Source organism: Nerophis ophidion, linkage group LG02 (assembly GCF_033978795.1).
Source record: "Nerophis ophidion isolate RoL-2023_Sa linkage group LG02, RoL_Noph_v1.0, whole genome shotgun sequence".
In the NCBI taxonomy this organism is placed as follows: domain Eukaryota; kingdom Metazoa; phylum Chordata; class Actinopteri; order Syngnathiformes; family Syngnathidae; genus Nerophis; species Nerophis ophidion.
In genome coordinates this window covers 45,287,878-45,310,816 of record NC_084612.1, presented here as the reverse complement: position 1 = coordinate 45,310,816, position 22,939 = coordinate 45,287,878, and the positions used below count along the sequence as shown (strand labels likewise).

General features: G+C 35.1%; 1 protein-coding gene across 3 annotated transcripts in view; it reads right to left on the bottom strand.

The window, feature by feature from the left end:
• The window catches only part of plekho2 (pleckstrin homology domain containing, family O member 2), a 46,510-nt gene that overhangs the window by 9,825 nt on the left and 13,746 nt on the right, over nucleotides 1–22,939 (bottom strand). For 2 of the 3 annotated variants that reach the window (XM_061884634.1, XM_061884639.1), the window contains exons 2-5: nucleotides 13,684–13,824; nucleotides 9,439–9,561; nucleotides 3,731–3,835; nucleotides 3,567–3,665 (exon numbers count right to left, since the gene is read on the bottom strand). In XM_061884634.1, coding sequence (XP_061740618.1) covers nucleotides 3,567–3,665; nucleotides 3,731–3,835; nucleotides 9,439–9,561; nucleotides 13,684–13,824 — 468 coding nt within the window. Of the gene's footprint in view, nucleotides 1–3,566; nucleotides 3,666–3,730; nucleotides 3,836–9,438; nucleotides 9,562–13,454; nucleotides 13,568–13,683; nucleotides 13,825–22,939 lie in introns of those variants that run through there. The other variant, XM_061884648.1, reaches the window with a different exon arrangement.

The window sequence follows — 22,939 nt, the reverse complement described above, 5'->3', positions numbered from 1 at the left end:
CGTCTGCTTTAATCGCATAATTACACAGTATTTTGGACATCTGTGTTGCTAAATCTTTTGCAATTTGTTCAATTAATAATGGAGACTATAAAGAAGGATGCTGTTGGTGGAAAGCGGTTGATTCAGAATCAGAATCAGAATCAGAAAAGTTTTTGCAGCTGCCTCTAGCAACCAAAATACGGGCGGTGTTTCTTTGTTTGTTGTGAAGCTTTAATATGGAACAGAGCGGTCAAGCAAACATGTTTCTCTACCACATGTCAACCAGCAAGTTTTTGGATGAGAAAATTGTGATATCAAGTCGGCTTGAGCGGAGTTTGCGTCCTCCTGCAGCAGCTGTCAAAAAGGCAGCTGTGACTTTCTTGGCTCCTCTATATGGCTTCCCTCAGAGACACTGGCGGTCACCGCAACCCTCCGACTTTCAGGTATGACTTTATAATCTCACTAAAACACTAGTAACACAATAAGCAGATAAGGGATTTCCAGAATTATCCTAGTAAATGTGTCTAATAACATCTGAATCGCTCCCACTGCAGTCGCCTTTTTTTTCTTCTTTTTTCTAGTGCTTCACTCTATAACTTTCCTCATCCACGAATCTTTCATCTTCGCTCAAATTAATGGGGAAATCATCGCTTTCTCGGTCCGAATCGCTCTTGCTGCTGGTGGCTATGATTATAAACAATGTGAGGATGTGAGGAGCCCGACAACCCGTGACATCACGCGGATATCGTCTGCTATTTCCGGTACAGGCAGGGCTTTTTTATTAGCGACCAAAAGTAGCGAACTTTATCGTGGATGTTCTCTACTAAATCCTTTCAGCAAAAATATGGCAATATCGCAAAATGATCAAGAATGACACATAGAATGGACCTGCTATCCCCGTTTGAAGAAAAAAAACCTCATTTCAGTTGGCCTTTCAGGCATCTAAATGTCCAATTTCTCTTTTGAACAATTTCCCTTGGGGATCAATAAAGTTGTAAGTCTAAGTCTAAATAAACATTAACAAAATATTTCTGTGTAAGTAACTCCTTGCGCAATGCATATATCTGCGGCTTATTATCCGGTGTGGCTAATATATGGAAAACTATTGTTTTTCTCTTAAAATTTAGTGGGTGCAGCTTACATATCTGGGCACTCTATGGTCAGGAAAATACGGTATCTTCTGTATGAAAAAACAAATGTTAAAAAAAAAATCACCAGCATACACAAAAACGAATTTGTTTTAATCATCCCCCAGAAACTTTATAGTAAATTAAAATAGGTGATTAGACAAAATGATAATGAGAAATAAAAATGTCAGATTTTTTTTTTTTACAATCCATATACAGTCGCTATCAAAAGTTTGCATCCATCACATGGATAAGGATAAGACCTTCTGAAGGAAAGTTCTGTGGTCAGATGAAACAAAATTTTAACTGTGTGGCCACAATACCCAGTAATATGTTTGGAGGACAAAAGGTGAGGCCTTTAATCCCAGGAACAGCTAACCTACAGTCAAGCACGGTGGTGGTAGTATTATGCTCAGGGCCTGTTAAGCTGCCAATGGAACTGGTCCTTTAAATGGGACAGTGAAAAAGGAGGATTACTTCCAAATTCGTCAGGGCAACCTAAAATCATCAGCCCGGAGGTTGGGTGTTCCAACAGGACAATGACCCTAAACCAGGGGTCAGCAACCTAAAATGTTGAAAGAGCCATATTGGACCAAAAATACAAAAACAAATATGTCTGGAGCCGGAAAAAAATAAAAGCCATATTAAATACATATAGTGTGTCATGAGATATAAATTGAATTAAGAGGACTCAAAGGAAACAAATGAGGCACAATGATGCAATATGTACATATAGTTAGCCTAAATAACATTTCAGCATCGATTAGCTTGCAGTCATGCAGTGACCAAATATGTCTGATTAGCACTCCACACCCGTCAATAACGCCAACTAAACTCACCTTTGTGCATTCATGCACAGCGTTAAAAGTTTGGTGGACAAATTGAGACGGAAAAAGAAGTGGCATAATACACGTCCTCGAAAGTCGGAGAAAGTTATACATAAACAAACTACGGTGAGTTCAAGGACCAGCAAAATTAGTAGGACAAAATCCTTTCTTTTTTCTTTTTTTTTCATTGTCATGAAAAAGGGACGTTTTTGTCATGAAAAAGGGGGGTTTTTGTGGTTGGTGCACTAATTGTAAGTGTATATTGTGTTTTTAAAGTTGATTTAATATTTTTTATTATTATTATTATTTTTTTAATAAAAATGAATAAAAAATTATTCTGCGGCCAAGTACCAATCGGGCCACGGCCCGGTGGTTGGGGACCACTGCTCTATAGGGTTCATATGTTTATAAATCTGACTGTGATGAAGTCAGTGCCTCACCAGCCATGAACCTCACCGCACGTCACTGGACGAAACGGCGCTCGCCAAATACTCAAATCGGTGAAACATGTTTAATACAAACAGTGTGCTTTATTACAATTTGGGAGGTTTGTGCCATGTTTTTCCTCCTACAGAAACCATATTAAAAAATATATATATGTTTTTTCCCCTCATCTTTTTCCATTTTTAAAACATTTTTGAAAAAGCTCCAGAGAGCCACTAGGGTGCCGCTAAAGAGCCGCATGCGGCTCTACAACCGCGGGCTGCCGACCCCTGCCCTAAACACACGTCAAAAGTGGTATAGGAATGGCTAAATCAGGTTAGAATGAAGGTTTTAGAAAGGCCTTCCCAAAGTCCTGACTTAAACGTGTGGACAATGCCGAAGAAACAAGTCCATGTCGGAAAACCAACAAATTTAGCTTAACTGCACAAATTTTGTCAAGAGGAGTGGTCAAAAATTAAACCAGAAGCTTGCCAGAAACTTGTGGATGGCTACCAAAAGCGCCTTATTGCAGTGACACTTGCCAAGGGACATGTAACCAATTATTAACATTGCTGTATGTATACTTTTGACCCAGCAGATTTGGTCACATGTTCAGTAGACCCATAATAAATTAATTAAAGAACCAAACTTCATGAATGTTTTTTGTGACCAACAAGTATGTGCTCCAATCACGAAAAATAAGAGTTGTAGAAAGTATTGGAAACTCAAGACAGCCATGACATTATGTTCTTTACAAGTGGATGTAAACTTTTGATCGCGACTCTATGTTGACAAACATAATAAGGATGGAGCTGCTGCGCATTTGCCACTTTTCTCCTTTCCCCTCGGGGATTATTTAAGTATTTCTGATTCTGATTCTGATTTATCAAAGCCGTGTGTGTAATTCTGTCAGTTTGCACGTACTCCTCAGACGTGCTAAATAAAGACGCAAAATAGTGCTCGCAGTCGGTCATTGGCTCGCAGACCGAGCCAAGGACAGGGGCAAAGTACAAAGTATACAGAACACATTTCTGAAATTTGAGATCTCTCTCTCACACACACACACACACACGCACGCACGCACGCACGCACGCACACACGCGCACACACACACACACACACACACACACACACACACACACACACACACACACACACACACACACACACACACACACACACACACACACACACACACAATCACATAAACCTCTTTCATGTGGATCCTGGTTGGTGGGCGTCGGTTACGGATTCCATGGGGTCTTGCTCGGGTAAAATGCTGTAAATTACTGCTCTCATTTAATTTAACCTGTAGAAAAATTGTACAGTCAATAGATTTCCCCATGCAGGATTGTGGATGAAATGAGCTACTACCTCATCCAAAACTTTGTTCTTTGCCCGGCTGATTCCCTCACTTAGGGCTTTAATCCAAGCTTCCTTCTCCACTGCAGTCCGTGCTTGGAATATCATATCAGGGACCTGTCAGTCACATTAAAAAGTTTTAATAAACCATACATATATACATATATATATATATATATATATATATATATATATATATATATATATATATATATATATATATATATATACATACATATACATACTTATACATACATACATTCACACATATATACATACATATACGCACATATATATACACACATATATACATACATATATATATATACATACACATATAGATAAATATACATATATATACATACATATACACACACATATACATATATACATATACATATATATATATATATATATATATATACATGCATATATATATACATACATATATACATACATATATACATACATATATATAATAAGATTAGAATATTATATATGTATATAGTGTCTTTATCATCTCTATACATCTATATATATATGTATTGGGGCTGTGAATCTTTGGTCACCACATGATTCGATGGGGGTAACGATTCTTGATTCAAAATCAATACTTTTTTTATTAACATTGGTGCCTGTTCCATGCTTATCTACATTCCTCCCTCAAATAGATAAAAAAGCTGTAATACAATTCCTAAAAAAAACTTTATGTCATACATTAACTATACCCAAACATTTTACAAAGTCAAATACAAATAGGGCCACAAGAGAAGTATTCCACATTCTACTTCATCGGAGATGAAGTAGTCTTGTGATTTTTCCCACACCTACATATTGCGCTCTACCACGGTATCGAGCACTATTCTCTGGATAATCCAATCAAGACATATATATATATATATATATGTATTTATATATATATATATATATATATATATATATATATATATATATATATATATATATATATATATATATATATATATATAAATACATATATATATATATTAGGGCTGCGAATCTTTGGGTGTCCCACGATTTGATTCAATATCAATTCTTGGGATCGCAATTCGATAATATATCGATTGTTTTTTCGATTCAACGCGATTCTCGATTCAAAAACGATATTTTTCCGATTCAAAATGATTCTGTATTCATTCAATACATAGGATTTCAGCAGGATCTACCCCAGTCTGCTGACATGCTAGCAGAGTAGTAGATTTAAAAAAAAAAACTTTTATAATTGTAAAGGACAATGTTTTATCAACTGATTGCAATAATGTACATTTGTTTTAACTATTAAAAGAACCAAAAATATGACTTATTTTATCTTTGTGAAAACATTGGACACAGTGTGTTGTCAAGCTTATGAGATGCGACTTTAGGGATGACCTATTAAAACAAGAGTGGAAAGAGGTGTACACAGACGATATAAATACTGCCTATGATTCTTTTCTTAAACATTATATTACTCTGTATAACAAGCATTGTCCTGAGGTTCCATGCAGATCTAAACAAAGGCAAAATAATGCACCTTGGATGACAAACAGTTTGAAAAATGCATGTAAAAAGAAAAATAGACTTTATAAGGAGTTTATCAAATCAAGAACAGAGAATGCTGAAAAACGATATAAAAACTACAAAAACAAGTTGACCAATATATTGAGACAAGCAAAAAGGGAATATTACAAAAGAATGTTGCATGAAAATAAAAATAACATAAAGGCTACATGGAATATTTTAAATAAAGCAATAGGGAATAGGACAAGGCGAACAGAACTACCTAGATGTTTTAAAAAAGATAATATGTTAATTGAAAACAAAGATGAAATTGTCAATGAATTGAATCAATTCTTTGTAAATGTAGGACCTAGCTTAGCAAACAAAATACCTAGAGCTAATGATCAATCAGGGGATGTCTGGAAAAGGGAAAATAGGGTTATGCAGTCAATGTTTCTTAGTGAAGTGACTGAGAATGAAATATTATCTGTGGTTTACAAACTAAAAAACAAGACCTCAATAGACAATGAGGGCATTGACATGAGTATAATAAAAAACACAATTGATTGCATCATTAAACCATTGCATTATATAATTAATTGTTCTTTTAAAGTAGGAGTTTTCCCAGACAGTATGAAAACTGCTAAGGTTATACCTATATTTAAAACCGGAGATAAACATACATTTGGTAATTATAGACCAGTATCTCTCTTATCCCAATTTTCAAAAGTGCTTGAAAAACTGTTTGTTAATAAATTAGACTGTTTTATTGAAAAACATAAATTATTAAATGAAAATCAGTATGGATTTCGATCAAACAGGTCTACGAGCTTGGCCATCATGAACATTATTGAAGAGATTACAACTGCAGTTGATCAAAATAAATACACAATAGGAGTGTTCATTGATTTAAAGAAGGCATTTGACACTGTAGATCATCAAATTCTCATTTCTAAATTATATACTTATGGAGTCAGAGGAGTTGCACTGGACTGGTTAACCAGTTATTTACATCAACGACAGCAATATGTTGAGATCGATGATCATAGGTCAGAATGTATGAATATTGAATGTGGAATTCCACAAGGTTCAATTTTAGGACCCAAACTTTTTACTTTATATATAAATGATATTTGTGAGGTTTCGAAAATTTTACAGTGCGTATTATTCGCAGACGATACAAATTTATACTGTTCAGGAGATGACTTGAACATTTTAGCCAATAATATTAAAGAGGAAATGGTTAAACTAAAATTGTGGTTTGATATAAATAAATTATCTTTAAATTTGGAAAAGACTAAGTATATGGTATTCGGTAATAAAAGAAAGATGGAAGTTAGTTTATCCATAAACAATGTGAAAATTGAGAAGGTGTCTGAAATCAGATTTCTTGGGGTCATCTTAGATGAAAAGTTGACATGGAAAGCTCATATAATGCATGTGAAAAATAAGGTATCTAAAAGTTTATTTATTTTGAACAAGGTTAAATATAGTTTTCCATACAGCACAATGAGAATGTTATATTGCTCAATTATTCTACCTTATTTCAATTATTGTGCAGAAATATGGGGAAATACATATCATAGCAACATAATGCCTTTATTTCTTTCACAGAAAAGAGCAATTCGAATCATTTTTAAAGTAGGATATAGAGACCACACAAATCCACTCTTCATTAGGTCAGGATTACTAAAACTAAAAGACATTGTAGAATTGAATACACTATTAATGATGTTCAAAGCGAGAAATAAAGTTCTTCCGAAGGACATACAAAAGTTATTTGTGTTCACATCTGAAGATGAAAACCACAGAAGGCCGTATGACTTTAAACATCCAAGAGTGCGAACAAATTTGAAACAAATGTGCTTGTCTGTTGTTGGTGTGAAAGCATGGAATTCTCTAAACAAAGACTTAAAAAGCTGTAAGAATATATTTGTTTTTAAAAAGAGTTACAAAAAGAGAAAACTGAAGTTATATCAAACTGAGTTTTGATTTAGATTGGACGTGTCATTGTGAAAGTGCTTAAAGGAAAATGCAAAAGTATGTTGGAGTTTGGGTGTTGGTGGAGGGAACGGTTATAAAGTCATCAAAAATAATTGGTGTTAAAAAGGGGGCAGATAAATATAAGAATATTATTCTTCCATCTGCTCCTTTCTGATCATGGAAATGTATAAGAAAGAAAAACAAAAAAAAAAAAACAATGATAGTGTCAATTGTACGTGGCTTGTAAATATGCATTTTCATGAAAGGAATAAAAATCAATGATGAATGATGATGATGAAGTGTAAGCCACTGTGACACTATTGTTCTTTTTTTTTTTTATAGATGTCTAATGATAATGTCAATGAGGGATTTTTAATCACTGCTATGCTGAAATTATAACTAATATTGATACTGTTGTTGATGATATTCATTTTTGTTTCACTACTTTTGGTTTGTTCTGTGTCGTGTTTGTGTCTCCTCTCAATTGCTCTGTTTATTGCAGTTCTGAGTGTTGCTGGGTCAGATTTGGTTTTGGAATTGGATTGCATTCTTATGGTATTGCTGTGTATTGTTTGTTGGATTTATTAAAAAAAAAAATCGATTTTAAAAAAAATGAAAATCGATTCTGAATCACACAAAGTGAGAATCGCGATTCGTATTCGAATCGATTTTTTCCCACACCCTTAAAATATATACATGTATATATATATAAAATCTTTTTTTTTCAATCGATTTAGAATCGTTACAAATAATAACCGAGATTCATTCTTTGTTGACACACCTAATATTATATGTGTAAAATTAGATCAACTATGCTTCTTTTTATTCCTTGTTTGACATTTTGAATTGTACAGTTGTAACGATGTAATGTAAATTGTCAAACATGTCTGAATAATAAATTAAGAAACATACCATAATGTATAGTCAGAGTCAGACCTAACACACAAAATAAATGCGTCCTTTGAGCTAAAACTCTTCATCATGTTGTATTTCGTATTGAGACTACTTCTTTCATACAATGTACTAGTGCTGCGACTCTTTGGATGTCCCACGATTTGATTCAATATCGATTCTTGGGGTCGCGATTCGATAATATATCGATTTTTTTCGATTCGATTCGATTCGATTCTCACTTCAAAAACGATAATTTTCCGATTCAATATGAATCTGTATTCATTCAATACACAGGATTTCAGCAGGATCTACCCCAGTCTGCTGACATGCTAGCAGAGTAGTAGATTTTTTTTAAAAGCTTTTATGATTGTAAAGGAAAATGTTTTATCTACTGATTGCAATAATGTAAATTTTTTTTAACTATTAAACGAACCAAAAATATGACTTATTTTATCTTTGTGAAAACATTGGACACAGTGTGTTGTCAAGCTTATGAGATGCGATGCAAGTGTAAGCCACTGTGACACTATTGTTCTTTTTTATTATTTTTATAAATGTCTAATGATAATGTCAGTAAGGGATTTTTAATCACTGCTATGCTGAAATTATAACTAATATTGATACTGTTGTTGATAATATTCATTTTTGTTTCATTACTTTTGGTTTGTTCTGTGTCGTGTTTGTGTCTCCTCTCAATTGCTCTGTTTATTGCAGTTCTGAGTGTTGCTGGGTCAGGTTTGGTTTTGGAATTGGATTGCATTGTTATGGTATTGCTGTGTAGTAGTTTGGTGGATTGATTAAATGTTTTTATTTTTTTTAAATAAAAGAAAAATAGATTTTTAAAAAAATGAGAATCGATTCTGAATCGCACAACGTGAGAATCGCGATTTGTATTCGAATTGATTTTTTCCCACACCCCTACAATGTACTGATATGATCCACTTCAAGAAACTCTTCAAACTTAAAATGTTTACAAAGTACAAAGAAAAAGAACCATGATAAACATTCTGAATTTATTTCATCCATCCATCCGTTCATTTTCAAAATAATCTTACTCATCTCACCATATGAAATATAAATTACTTCAACGAGTATTATTTTTTTTTGTTTATTTTTATTGTGATTACTTATGGAGTATATTGTGAATAAATTGAGAACAGGAAGTGAACAAAAGTTTTAGCAACTGTTATGTAAAAGAAAAGGGGTAGGACTAAATAAGCTCTGCTTCTTCCTACTCCTTTTCGAACATGTTGAAAAGAGAAACTGGAAATTGTGATGTATCATGTTGTATGCATGCATGTTCGAAATAAAATCAAACTCAAACTCAAACTCTTTCAGCTTACCTTATTTCCAGACTTGGGCGATCGGATAAGAATGAGTCTTTGTTTCCTCCTAAATGGACTCTTTAATTCATGACATTTATCATAGTTATCCAGGTCCAGCCTTTCAATGCAGCTCTTGGGGTCCTGCAACAAAATATATATTATATATCTTCTGACAAGTAGCCAAATAATGTCTGCCTGTGACCAGCCTGCTTTGATAAAACATTTATTGTGATCGAACAAAAACCCTGACATCCGCTGGGAACCGCCAAAAAATATAATATTCGCACAGCGACTACCTTGTGCGAGAAAGTCTCACTGCGTTTGTATTCATTCCGCCATCATTTGGACACAGTGGCTCGAGACGTGCCATTGAAGGCTTTGAAGAGACAAGACAGTACACAATTCATTGTTGGTGCACTACAGTCAGCTCACTACCTTTACATTTATGTTTGCTTAAAGATCAGCATGGCTTGTTGCAGGGTGTATCCCGTCATGATTACACTTTTTCTTAGTATTCCATTCCAAAATGTTAGACAAAGACGGAATTGCACGGAAACCAAACATTTTTTTTTTGTAAAAAATAATGTAATTCCAAATCATTTTTACAGCCCAAAATTTTAAAACTAAATAGATTTTATATATAATTACCATAGTTTTACATGCAAAAAACTATTAAAATGATGAATAAAATGTATAAATGAACATTTAACATCATTTTTACCTTTAATTAAGTCTCTTATTAGTAAAAACATGGATGAGTCGAGAGGAAGGAGGAGAGGGCAAAGCCACATAAACATCACTTTCGTACTTTGCTATGAGTTCTTCTTTCTTAAATTGAATATCTTTCTCACCTTCTTTATCATATTGCTTTCGGTATTCTTAGGTTCTGTTGTAATTATTGTTTCTTGTTTACCACCGACCACGACCTGCATCACAGCACGGTGGAGCAGAGTTTAATGCTTGTGCCTTACAATAAGAATGTCCTGGGTTCGATTCCCAGGCTCGGGGTCTTTCTGTGTGGAGTTTGCATGTTTTCCCCGTGACTGCATGAGTTCCCTCAAGGTACTCCGGCTTCCTCCCACCTCCTAGACATGCACCTGAGGATAGTTTGATTGGCAACACTAAGTTGGCCCTAGTGTGTGAATGTGAGTGTGAATGTTGTCTGTCTATCTGTGTTGGCCCTGTGAAGATGGTAGTGGTCCAGGTTGTCCCGAGTGCAGCTAGGTTAGGCTCCAGCCACTCCTGCCACCCCAAAAGGGAAAAGCGGTAGAAAATGGGTGGATGGACATGCAACACAAACGAACTCTGCCATTGTACAACGTTGCTCTGTTGTTAGCATGATGGTCTAAACCAGGGGTGTCAAACGTAAGGCCCGCGGGCCGGATCAGGCCCTCAAACAGGTTTTATCCGGCCCGCGGGATAAGTTGGCTAAGTATGAAAATGAGCCAAAATGTTAGAATGAAAGAAACTGCTGTTCTAAATGTGTCCACTAGATGTCACAATAGCAATTCTGTGTATCTTTGTAGAATATGGTACATCTGTAAAAAAACAAACAAAAAAAACCCCACATAAATAACATCCTGTAATTTGATTTTAAAATATATGTATATATTTTTTATCTTGATGGATGGAACATTAACACCAACGAGTTGACTGATGAACATTATCACATAATTTATTCAGAAAGTATAGATAACAAAAAATAAAGATATAATTCTATTAACCACAACATATAAATATAAAAAAAAGTTTTTTTCAGAATGTGGGTGTTGTATTTTCAAACAAAGAAAACAATCCGAAGTTGTCTTTATTTTTAAGTTATCGTGCCGTGATTTTACCAGTCCGGCCCACTTGGGAGTAGATTTTTCTCCATGTGGCCCCCGATCTAAAATGAGTTTGACACCCCTGGTGTAAATCATCCTCTTGCTCTCCTTTCCTCCAGTGAGCCTAACCGGCCAGGGAGTTACTACCACTGCCCAGAGTCTACGACCTGACAGCCACTATTGGCACAAATTCTTTTTTTTTTCAATCTGAGTTTTTCCAGCTAACTGTTTACACTGCAAGTCAAATGTGATTTTTATCAGACTCCAGTGTCAACGTGCACAGGCCCCTATGTGGCCTCAAAATGTGGCCTCCACGTAACTTGCACTCGCACTTCCATAAACTGAAAACAAAGGGAGTTGACCGGGAGGAAGTGGCAACTACTACAAAATAAAATAAAAGTCGCAACACCTTAAAGGCCTACTGAAATGAGATTTACTTATTTAAACGGGGATAGCAGGTCCATTCTATGTGTCATACTTGATCATTTTGCGATATTGCCATATTTTTGCTGAAAGGATTTAGTAGGGAACATCCACGATAAAGTTCGCAACTTTCGGTGCTAAGACAAAAGCCTTGTCTCTACCGGAAGTCGCAGACGATGACGTCACCCGTGTGATGGCTCCTCACATATTCACATTGTTTATAATGGGAGCCTCAGACAAAAAGTGCTATGGGGACCGAGAAAACGACAATTTCCCCATTATTTTGAGCGAGGATGAAAGATTCGTGTTTGAGGATATTGATAGCGACGGACTAGAAAAAATAAAGTTTGAAAAAAATAAAAATAAACGCGATTGCATTGGGACGGATTCCGATGTTTTTAGAAACATTTACTAGGTTAATTCTGGGAAATCCCTTATCTTTCTATTGTGTTGCTAGTGTTTTAGTGCGTTAAATAGTACCTGATAGTTGGAAGGGTGTCTCCACGGGTGTTGACGCGCAGTGTCTCAGGGGAGTCCATGGCAGCAATGGACGGCACAAGCTTATCTTTTCTCCGGTAAGAACTGACTTTTTAACCACAATTTTCTCACCGAAACCTGCAGGTTGACATTTGGTAGGGATTCATGTTGGCTTGACCGCGTTCTGATCCATAAGAAAGTTTCACCTCCAGGGATTTTAAACAAGGAATCACCGTGTGTTTGTGTGGCTAAAGGCTAAAGCTTCCCAACTCCATCTTTCTACTGTGACTTCTCCAATATTAATTGAACAAATTGCAAAAGATTCAGCAACCCAGATCTCCAAAATACTGTATAATTATGCTGTTTAAGCAGACGACCTTTAGCTGTGTGTGTGCAGCGCTCATACTTCCTAAAAACCTGTGCGTCTTGCGTACACGTCATCATTACACGACGTTTCGAAGACGAAACTCCCGGGAAATTTAAAATTGTAATTTAGTAAACTAAAAAGGCCGTATTGGCATGTGTTGCAATGTTAATATTTCATCATTGATATATAAACTATCAGACTGCGTGGTGGGTAGTAGTGGGTTTCAGTAGGCCTTTAAGATGGGTGTTTTTTACGTGAAAGTAAATGAAAGTAATATCAAGTAGGAATGGATATATATTTGTAGTGTAATATATTTTGGAGGGTTCTAATCTTTTTTTGGCTGTTAAGTAAGGGAGACACGGACATCAGCGTGGATCTACGAGAGCTTTATTTATCAACTGACAAGTAAGCAAATGCGCCACAGTGTCAATTCCAGTCTTTCAACAATTGTTATTTCTTCTGAATTCAAATACATTTTCATGTATTACATATAGGCTATTATTTGCACTCTATTAACTAGTGATGCACCGAAAATCGGGTCGTCTTAAATAGAAATCAAAACTGGATGTTGTGATGAAATATCCATTTCCGCTGGCGACTGCATCTTTCCGGCACACCCGAAAGACATAACTTTCCCAAAGCTGAAAAAAAACCCAATGCAGGTCGCATTGCGTTTAGACTGAAGTCACATTTGAAAAGATCAGATTCCAATTCGGATTCAGGATAATGTGGCCTGAATCTGATGCCGAAAGATTCGATCTGTGTCACTGGGCTAAAAAATCAGATTTTGTGTGCAGGCAAACGGGGCGTAAGTGACATTTTGTTTGACTTGTCTTACTTACATGCATAAACTAATTGTCTGACTTGACGGGGTATTTTCAGTATTTTTTTAATATGAAAAACATCTGAATTAAATTAAATTTACAGGCAGCAGAGCATTGGACCTTTGGGTGTTGGATGTTCATGTCTGCTCTGTGATTGGTCCGTCTGTGTTGATTGCGATGTCACTTGGCAAAAGGTCCATTCCATATTGAGGAACATCACAAAAGATTGTAACCTGCACAAATACTGATCAGCCTGCAGTGTCTTCTTGGGTGTAGCAAACTCTTTATGAACCGACACATGAAACAAAAACAAAACGTAGGAATGGATAGTGTTAAATGACTAACTTACCTCATTTTCATACACTGCAACATTAGTCCTCTCTACTTCGATGTAGCGCTCTTTATACTTGGCTAGCAGTCTGCAAGGGGCCTTTTTAACCCAACCAGCCTTACCAAGGAATTTGGGGTGGACTGGTTCCTCCCCGGTGCCCTTTAATTAGGAGAAGTACAAATATTACATTCAGAATACATACCTGTGCACAAAGGAAAATGTATGTGAATCTTTCTCTGGATAGCTCAATTTTAAAAGTGGGCACTTATTCCGGTTGCCAGTGGCCACCTCTTCCAATTTAATTAGCGGAACACAGAGGCGTTACAAGCCAGCTGCGAGACATCATCAATCAATGTATTTTATCAATCAATGTATTTTATTTCGGCAATCTTCACATAAAACAAAGAACAACAACAAGAAAAGAAAAAAAAAAAACACTCATTTGAGCAATGATTGAGCCGAAAGGGTGTAGGTTGAAGCAACGCTTATATAAACCTACCCCATCACAACAAGAAGAAGGTTCAAAATATATAAAATCTAAAACATGCTTCACTTATATCACTTTTTTTTTTAAACAATATATAAGCAACATATATGTAGCACACGTCTCATATACACAGTTTAACATTTAAATCAAACATATACTTTGTACACTTATATATATATATATATATATATATTATATATACACAATTCATTTAAATTCCATATAAAGTGGTAATATATAAATTTTAATATAACCTATATGTATAATTATGAAATCATAAATTGTATTTATATACATATTATATATTATTGTCTTTCTGAAACAATGTTTGCTCTTCTTTCTTATATTTACTAATGATAAATGATTTAAAAAGCTTTTTAAACTGGTTTATGTTGGTGCTGTGTTTTATTTCATCCTTTAAACAGTTCCATATTTTAACCCCTGCTATTGTTATACTCATTCGTTTCGGCGTTGTTCTGCAATATTGGATCTTAAAAAGTAGTTCTCCTCTTAAATTATAATTCCCTTCTCTTTGTAAAAATCTTCTCTGTAACCCTGTTGGAAGTAAATCTTTACTTGCTTTATAAATCATTTGGGCAGTCTTGAGTTGGATGAGATCTGGTAGTTTTAAATCAAATGTTTTTATAAATAATCCATTAGTGTGTTCTCGGGGTCCTGTGTTATGTATCAGTCTGATGGCCCTTTTTTGCATTATGAATAGTGGTTGGATGTTCGTCCTATATGTATTTCCCCAAACTTCTAGACAGTAACTCAAATATGGTAAAACAAGTGTACAATAAAGAGTGTGTAATGTTTTTTGATTAAGAATGTGCCTTGTTTTACCCAGGACAGCAATACTTCTCGCCAACTTCCCTTTGATGTATGTAATGTGTGACTTCCAGCAGATCCTGTGGTCCAAGATCACACCCAAAAATTTGATTTTGTTTACTCTTTCTATACTAACATTGTCTATATATAATTTTACATTTATATAATTTCTCTTATTTCCAAATAACATAAAGTTAGTTTTATTTAGGTTTAATGATAATTTATTAGCATCAAACCATTTTTTTAGTTTACACATCTCCATGGTGACGGTCCTCAGGAGCTGCTGCAAGTCCACATCAGAACAGAGTACATTGGTGTCATCCGCAAATAACACATATTTAAGGTTTTCAGTTACTTTACAAATATCATTTACATACATGATGAACATCTTGGGCCCTAAGACTGACCCCTGTGGTACGCCACATTTAATATTTAACCAACATGATTTTTTTTGTGATATCTGTACAAACTGCTTTCTATCAGATAAATAACTTTTTATCCATTCCAGAACAATACCCCTAAAACCATATTTTTCCATTTTTCTAATAAGAATACTATGGTCTACTGTATCAAAAGCCTTCTTAAGATCTAAGAATACTCCTATTGTATATTTATTTTTATCAATACTATCAGTTATTTCTTCAATTAAATCTGTTAATGCTTGTGCTGTTGATCGACTATTCCTGAAACCATACTGCCTATCTGTTAATAATTCATTTTTTTCTACAAAGCCATCGAATCTATTTATAAATATTTTTTCTAATATTTTGGAGAAATGTGGTAATATTGAGATTGGTCTGTAGTTTGTGATTAAGTGTCCGTCTTCCGCTTTGTGAATAGGAACAACTTTTGCAATTTTCATTAGTTGAGGAAATACTCCCATTTCAAATGAAAGGTTAAATAGATACGCTAATGGGGCACTAATTCCATCTATCACATACTTTAAAGTTTGCATGTCTATATCATCCACATCTTTGCTTGTTTTGTTCTTAAAACTTTTGACTATTTCCCCGATTTCTCTTTCTACTACTGGTTTTAAAAACATTGTTTTAGGGTTTGGGTTGATATAATCTGCTGCATCTATTTTTGTCCCTTCTACCTTTATCTCTTCTGCTAGTTTTGGTCCAATATTTATAAAATAATCATTAAATGTATTTACTATCACCTCATTATCCTTAATCATGTTGTTATTTTCCATAAAGTATGGTGGGTATTGATTATCATCATTTTTATTTCTAATAATACCATTTAATATTTTCCATACACCTCTTATATTATTCTTGTTATATTCCAGTTTAGTTATATAATAATCTTTTTTACACATTCTGATTATATTGATTAGTTCATTTTTATATTTATTTTCATTTACTAAAGTTCTATTTTTTATAAATTCCTTATATAAAATATTCTTTTTTTTACAGGCATTTTGGAGTCCTTTAGTCATCCACGGTTTAAACTCGCCGTAGTTTGACTTCCTTTCATAATTTACTACTGGACAATTTCCATCATATAGTATTTTAAATGAGTTTAAGAATTGTTCATAAGCTGTATTAACTTTTTTTTTTATCATAAATAGTATTCCAATTTTGCTTTTGTAGTTCATTCTTGAATTTGTTGAGCGTTTTCTCTGTTATGATTCTTTTATAGACAGTTTCACATTCATTCTTGATTTTAATTTTACTGGCACAGTTGTAGACCACAAAGACTGGGAGATGATCACTTATATCATTTATCAAGATTCCACATATTAGGTTGTCATCCATTATATTGGTAAATATATTGTCAATTAGGGTGGCACTATGTGATGTGATTCTTGTTGGTTTATTTATCAAATATATCAAACTCATACTGTGCATTGTGTCTATAAATTCAGCTGTTTCTCTATTGCTACTTGTATGTATTAAGTCAATGTTAAAGTCTCCACTAATAAATATTTCTTTTTTATTCAATTTATAAAATAATCCTTCCATAGCTTTGGTGAAGGTTTCTATTTTGGATCCCGGAGTTCTATATATACAACTAACTAGGATATTTTTTCTTCCTTCTCTTATAATCTTTACCGTTCTACATTCCATTACTTGTTCAATGATAGATGTCATATTTTCAACTTTAATAAAGTTTAGATTTTTATCAATATAGAGTGCTACTCCTCCTCCCTTTTTATCTATTCTATCCAAATGCACAAATTCATATCCATTCAGACCAAAATCTACACTTTTTTCTTGAGTTATCCAAGTTTCTGATATTGCTATAATGCTAAAAGGTTTTACAAATTTACTTAAAAATTCCTTTATATGGTGAAAGTTTGCAGACAGACTTCTACTATTAATATGTATAATTTTTAATTGGTTACTTAATTTTATACTGTCATTATATTGTTCTTCTGTATAATATTTGCAATTCATTGCTATGCCATTGAAGAAATTTTTTTCAGGGTCTATATCGTTTTCAAACATAGTGCAAAGTTCATATTTCACTCATTCATTTGCTGTTATATTAACATTCAATTACCAAGTTGGCAACATGATTTCTGGTTTCATCATTTGTACTTTTCAAATGATGAAACCAGAAATCATGTTGCCAACTTGGTAATTGATCCAATTCATCCTATCATTACAGCATGTTCTAGGTACACCCCAGGTTCTTCTCATGGTTATATGCCCAGAACACCTCACTGTGAAGGCCTCTGGGAGGATCTGAACTAGATGCCTGAATCACTTCAACTGTTTCTTCTCAATGTAACGGAGCAGCAGTTCTACCCTGAGCCCCTTTCACCCTATCTTGAAAGGGAATTTTGCCTATCATTTACAGTAAACCTATGACCGGGACTGTTAAGACGTGGCCAAAGTGGATTTGCAATTCATTGTATTCTGTTTTTTTTCCCGAAGTACACAATGTGCCAAGTTAATTGGTTTTGGGGTTTGTACATATATACATACAGTGGGGCAAAAAAGTATTTAGTCAGCCACCGATTGTGCAAGTTTTCCCACTTAAAAGGATGACAGAGGTCTGTAATTTTCATCATAGGTACACTTCAACTGTGAGAGACAGAATGTGAAAAAAAAATCCGGGAATTCACATTGTAGGAATTTAGAAAAAATTATTTGTAAATTATGGTGGAAAATAAGTATTTGGTCAATCATTCAAAGCTCTCACTGATGGAAGGAGGTTTTGGCTCAAAATCTCACGATACATGGCCCCATTCATTCTTTCCTTAACACGGATCAGTCATCCTGTCCCCTTAGCAGAAAAACAGCCCCAAAGCATGATGTTTCCACCCCCATGCTTCACAGTAGGTGTGGTGTTCTTGGGATGCAACTCAGTATTTTTCTTCCTCCAAACACAACGAGTTGAGTTCATACCAAAATGGATACATGGATGATACAGCAGAGGATTGGGAGAATGTCCTGTGGTCAAATGAAACCAAAATAGAACATTTTGGTGATGAAAATTACAGACCTCTCTCATCATTTTAAGTGGGAGAACTTGCACAATTGGTGGCTGACTAAATACTTTTTCGCCCCACTGTGTATGTACATATATTAGGGGTGTAACGGTACACAAAAATTTCGGTTCGGTACGTACCTCAGTTTAGAGGTCACGGTTCGGTTCATTTTCGGTACAGTAAGAAATCAACAAAATATAAATTTTTTGGTTATTTATGTACCAAATTTGTAAACAATGGCTTTATCCTTTTAACATTGGGAACACTATAATAATTCTGCCCACGTTAATCCACATTCAACTGCCTCAAGTTGTTGCTTTGATTAAATAAAATGACAAAACCTTTCTTCTACATAAAAAAAGTGCAACATTAAACAGTTTCCATTGAAACTGTTTAATGTCAACTCATCACGCTTAATTTATTCCAGCATTTGGGAAGCCTGTAGTTGACTTTTATTATTCAAATGTTGAATTTTTATCAACATGCGATAACAGGGACCCTGCTATTCAAAACTAGGCTGCTACAATACTAATGATTCATGTAGCTGAAAAATAGTACAATTGCAATAGGAGAAACTATTCATCCCTAAACATAATGGAGTTCAATGAAATAACAGACGGACAGGGCTTTGCTGCCCCTAAAACATGCACACGCACGCACGCACACACACTCACATACACACACAGAAAAATGAGCTAACGTTACGCTAAAAGCTAATTAGCCTTCATTTCAAGCCTATACTGTGAGCTAGCTGAGCTGCAGGTTAAGTTTCTAGAAGGTCAACGGGCTCATAGTGATGGTTGTAATAGTTGTGACTTGGAAGTGTTTAGTATAATTTGGGTAGAGTCCGCTCCTCCCCTGCTAGACGAATATCTGCTCGATGCTAAAGCATTGACTACATCGTTCTGAAGTCTGAATACGCACTGCTGATTGGCTGTTACATCGCTCTGAATACGCGCTGCTGATTGGCTTTGTATGTAACCAATCAGATGGTTGTGTGGGCGGGACAATGAGGCAGAGACAGGGACAGAAAGCAGAGCAGCCTGTGAAGACTTCTACTTCATATATATATATATATATATATATATATATATATATATATATATATATATTATTAGCAGTGTAATATATATATATATATATATATATATATATATGTATATATATATATTATTAGCAGTGTAACGGTACGTGTATTTGTTGTGAAATACTGAGCCTTTCTTGGGAAGCTGTTTTTATACCCAATCATGGCACCCACCTGTTCCCAATTAGCCTGCACACGTGTGGGATGTTCCAAATAAGTGTTTGATGAGCATTCCTCAACTTTATCAGTATTTATTGCCACCTTTCCCAACTTCTCTGTCAGGTGTTGCTGGCATCAAATTCTAAAGTTAATAATTCTTTCCCAAAAAAAAAGTTTATCAGTTTTAACATCAAATATGTTGTCTTTGTAGCATATTCAACTGAATATGGCTTGAAAAGGATTTGCAAATCATTGTATTCCATTTATATTTACATCTAACACAATTTCCCAACTCATATGGAAACAGGGTTTATACAACTTTATTGTATATATTATATATATATATATTGAATCAAATCGTGGGACACCCAAAGATTCGCAGCCCTAATATATATATATATATATATATATATATATATATATATATATATATATATATATATATATATACATACATATATATATAAATATGTATGTGTGTATGTATATATATATGTGTGTGAATATATATGTATATATTTATATCTAAATCTTAAATTTAAATTGAAATGTTTAATCTAAACCTTATTGTTGAATCTAAATCTAAATCTTTAATGTAAACCTAGATCTAAATCTTGAATTTAAATCTAAATGTTAAATCAAAACCTAAATGTTACATTTAAATCTTTAATGTAAACATTAAATCCAATTGTGAGCGCTAAATGGTAAATCGAGACATAAATTTTAAATCTAAATCCAAATCCATCCATCCATTTTTCTACCCCTTGTCCCGTTTGGGGTCGCGGGGGTGCTGGAGCCTATCTCAGCTGTATTCGGGTGGAAGGCGGGGTACACCCTGGAAAAGCTAAATCTAAATGTGAGGGCTAAATCGCCAAAGTGTAAAGATGAATATTGATAGAATGTCAATTGTCCACCAATCGGAGACCTCTCGCCCACATCTCTGCCTCTCAGTGCACGGCACGCCTACATCTTTCTAACTGTGGAAGAAGGAAAGATGAAAGATGATTGATGACAAACAATGCCAATAAAGTTTCATATTGTTAGAAATGTTAACTCCAAAAGTGTGAGTGTGCATGGTGTCTTGCATAAAGACATATCTGAAAACAAGAAGCTCAAACTGATGATAGCTTTACTTCCGTGTTTGACAATGCTTTACATCTGTTTTTAAGAATATGTCTTTGTGGTAAAAACTACTACTAAAAGTTTCAATCAATCAATCAAGCAATAATGTGTTGTGCTGCGAAGAGCAGGAATGAAGACTGAAAAGTAACATATGCTCCAAAGTTCAGTCGAATTATGCCGCCTCCTTCAAAAAAAAAAAAAACTACCAGTAGCTTTCTCATACTGTAATTATCCACATGCTCACTGTCCGTTTTCATACAATGTGAACTTTGTCACGCTGTAATCGTCTATATGTTTGCTGGTCAGAAGACAGAATAAATGAAAAAAATTAAAAATTACCCCCCAAGAGACAGCTGCGTTTTGTTCCAGGCAAATATTTGCGTTGTTTGCATGTTTAGTAACATTGGGCAGCAGACATCCGCAGAACACCGGATCCAAACCGCTGACCAAATGATGACTTCACATGCACTGTGATCTTGTTTTTTTACCATTTAGCTCACAGTTAAGAAATATTCTTAAAAACAGATCTAAAGCATTGTCTGACACGAGGTAAAGCGATCAGCAGGTTAAGTGTCTTGTTTTCAACCATGTCCTTATGCTACAGACCATGCACACTCACACATTTGGAGCTAACATTTTCAACAAAATGCAAGTTTATTGGCATTATTTGTCATTAATCATCCGTCATGTTTACTTCTTAAGGAGTAGAAAAGATATAAGTGTTTTGTGCACTGAAAGGCAAAGTATTGGGTGCTGGCTTTGCAGATGATAGTCCTCGTATTGTTGGAAGATTGGCATTCAATGAATATTAATCTTAACACTTAGCGAGAGAGTTTGCGCTCAGATTTAGATTTCGTGTTAACATTTATATTTACAAACTTCGTTTCCATATGAGTTTGGAAATACTGTTAGATGTAAATATAAACGGAATACAATGATTTGCAAATTATTTTCAACTCATATTCAGTTGAATATGCTACAAAGACAACATATTTGATGTTAAACTGATAAACTTTTTTGTTTGCAAATAATCATTAACTTTAGAATTTCATGCCAGCAACATGTGACAAAGAAGTTGGGAAAGGTGGCAATAAAAACTGATAAAGTTGAGGAATGCTCATCAAACACTTATTTGGAACATCCCACAGGTGTGCAGGCTAATTGGGAACAGGTGGGGGCCATGATTGGGTATAAAAACAGCTTCCCAAAAAATGCTCAGTCTTTCACAAAAAAGGATGGGGCCAGGTACACCCTTTTGTCCACAACTGCGTGAGCAAATAGTCAAACAATTTAAGAACAACGTTTCTCCAAGTGCAATTGCAAGAAATGTAGGGATTTCAACATCTACGGTCCAACATTGAATGACCGTGACTTTCTATCCCTCGGACAGCACTGTATCACAAACCGACATCGATCTCTAAAGGATATCACCACATGGGCTCATGAACATGTCAGAAAACCACTGTCACTAAATACAGTCCGTCGCTACATCTGTAAGTGCAAGTTAAAGCTCTACTATGCAAAGCAAAAGGCATCTATCAACAACATCCAGAAACGCCACCAGCTTCTCTGGGCCCGAGATCATGTAAGATGGACTGATGCAAAGTGGGAAAGTGTTCTGTGGTCTGACAAGTCCACATTTCAAATAATTTTGGAAATATTTGACATCGTGTCATCCGGACCAAAGGAGAAGCGAACCATCCAGACTGTTATCGACGCAAAGTTCAAAAGCCAGCATCTGTGATGGTATGGGGGTGCATTAGTGCCCAAGGTATGGGTAACTCACACATCTGTGAAGGCACCATTAATGCTGAAAGGTGCATACAGGTTTTGGAACAACTTATGCTGCCATCGAAGCGCCGTCTTTTTCATGGACACCCCTGCTTATTTCAGCAAGACAATGCCAAGCCACATTCAGCTCATATTACAACAACATGGCTTCGTAAAAAAGTGCAGGTACTTTCCTGGCCCGCCTGCAGTCCGGACCTGCCTCCCATCAAAAATGTGTGGCGCATTATCTATCCATCCATCCATTTCTACCGCTTATTCCCTTTGGGGTCGCGGGGGGCGCTGGTGCCTATCTCAGCTACAATTGGGCAGAAGGCGGGGTACACCCTGGACAAATCGCCACCTCATCGCAGGGCCAACA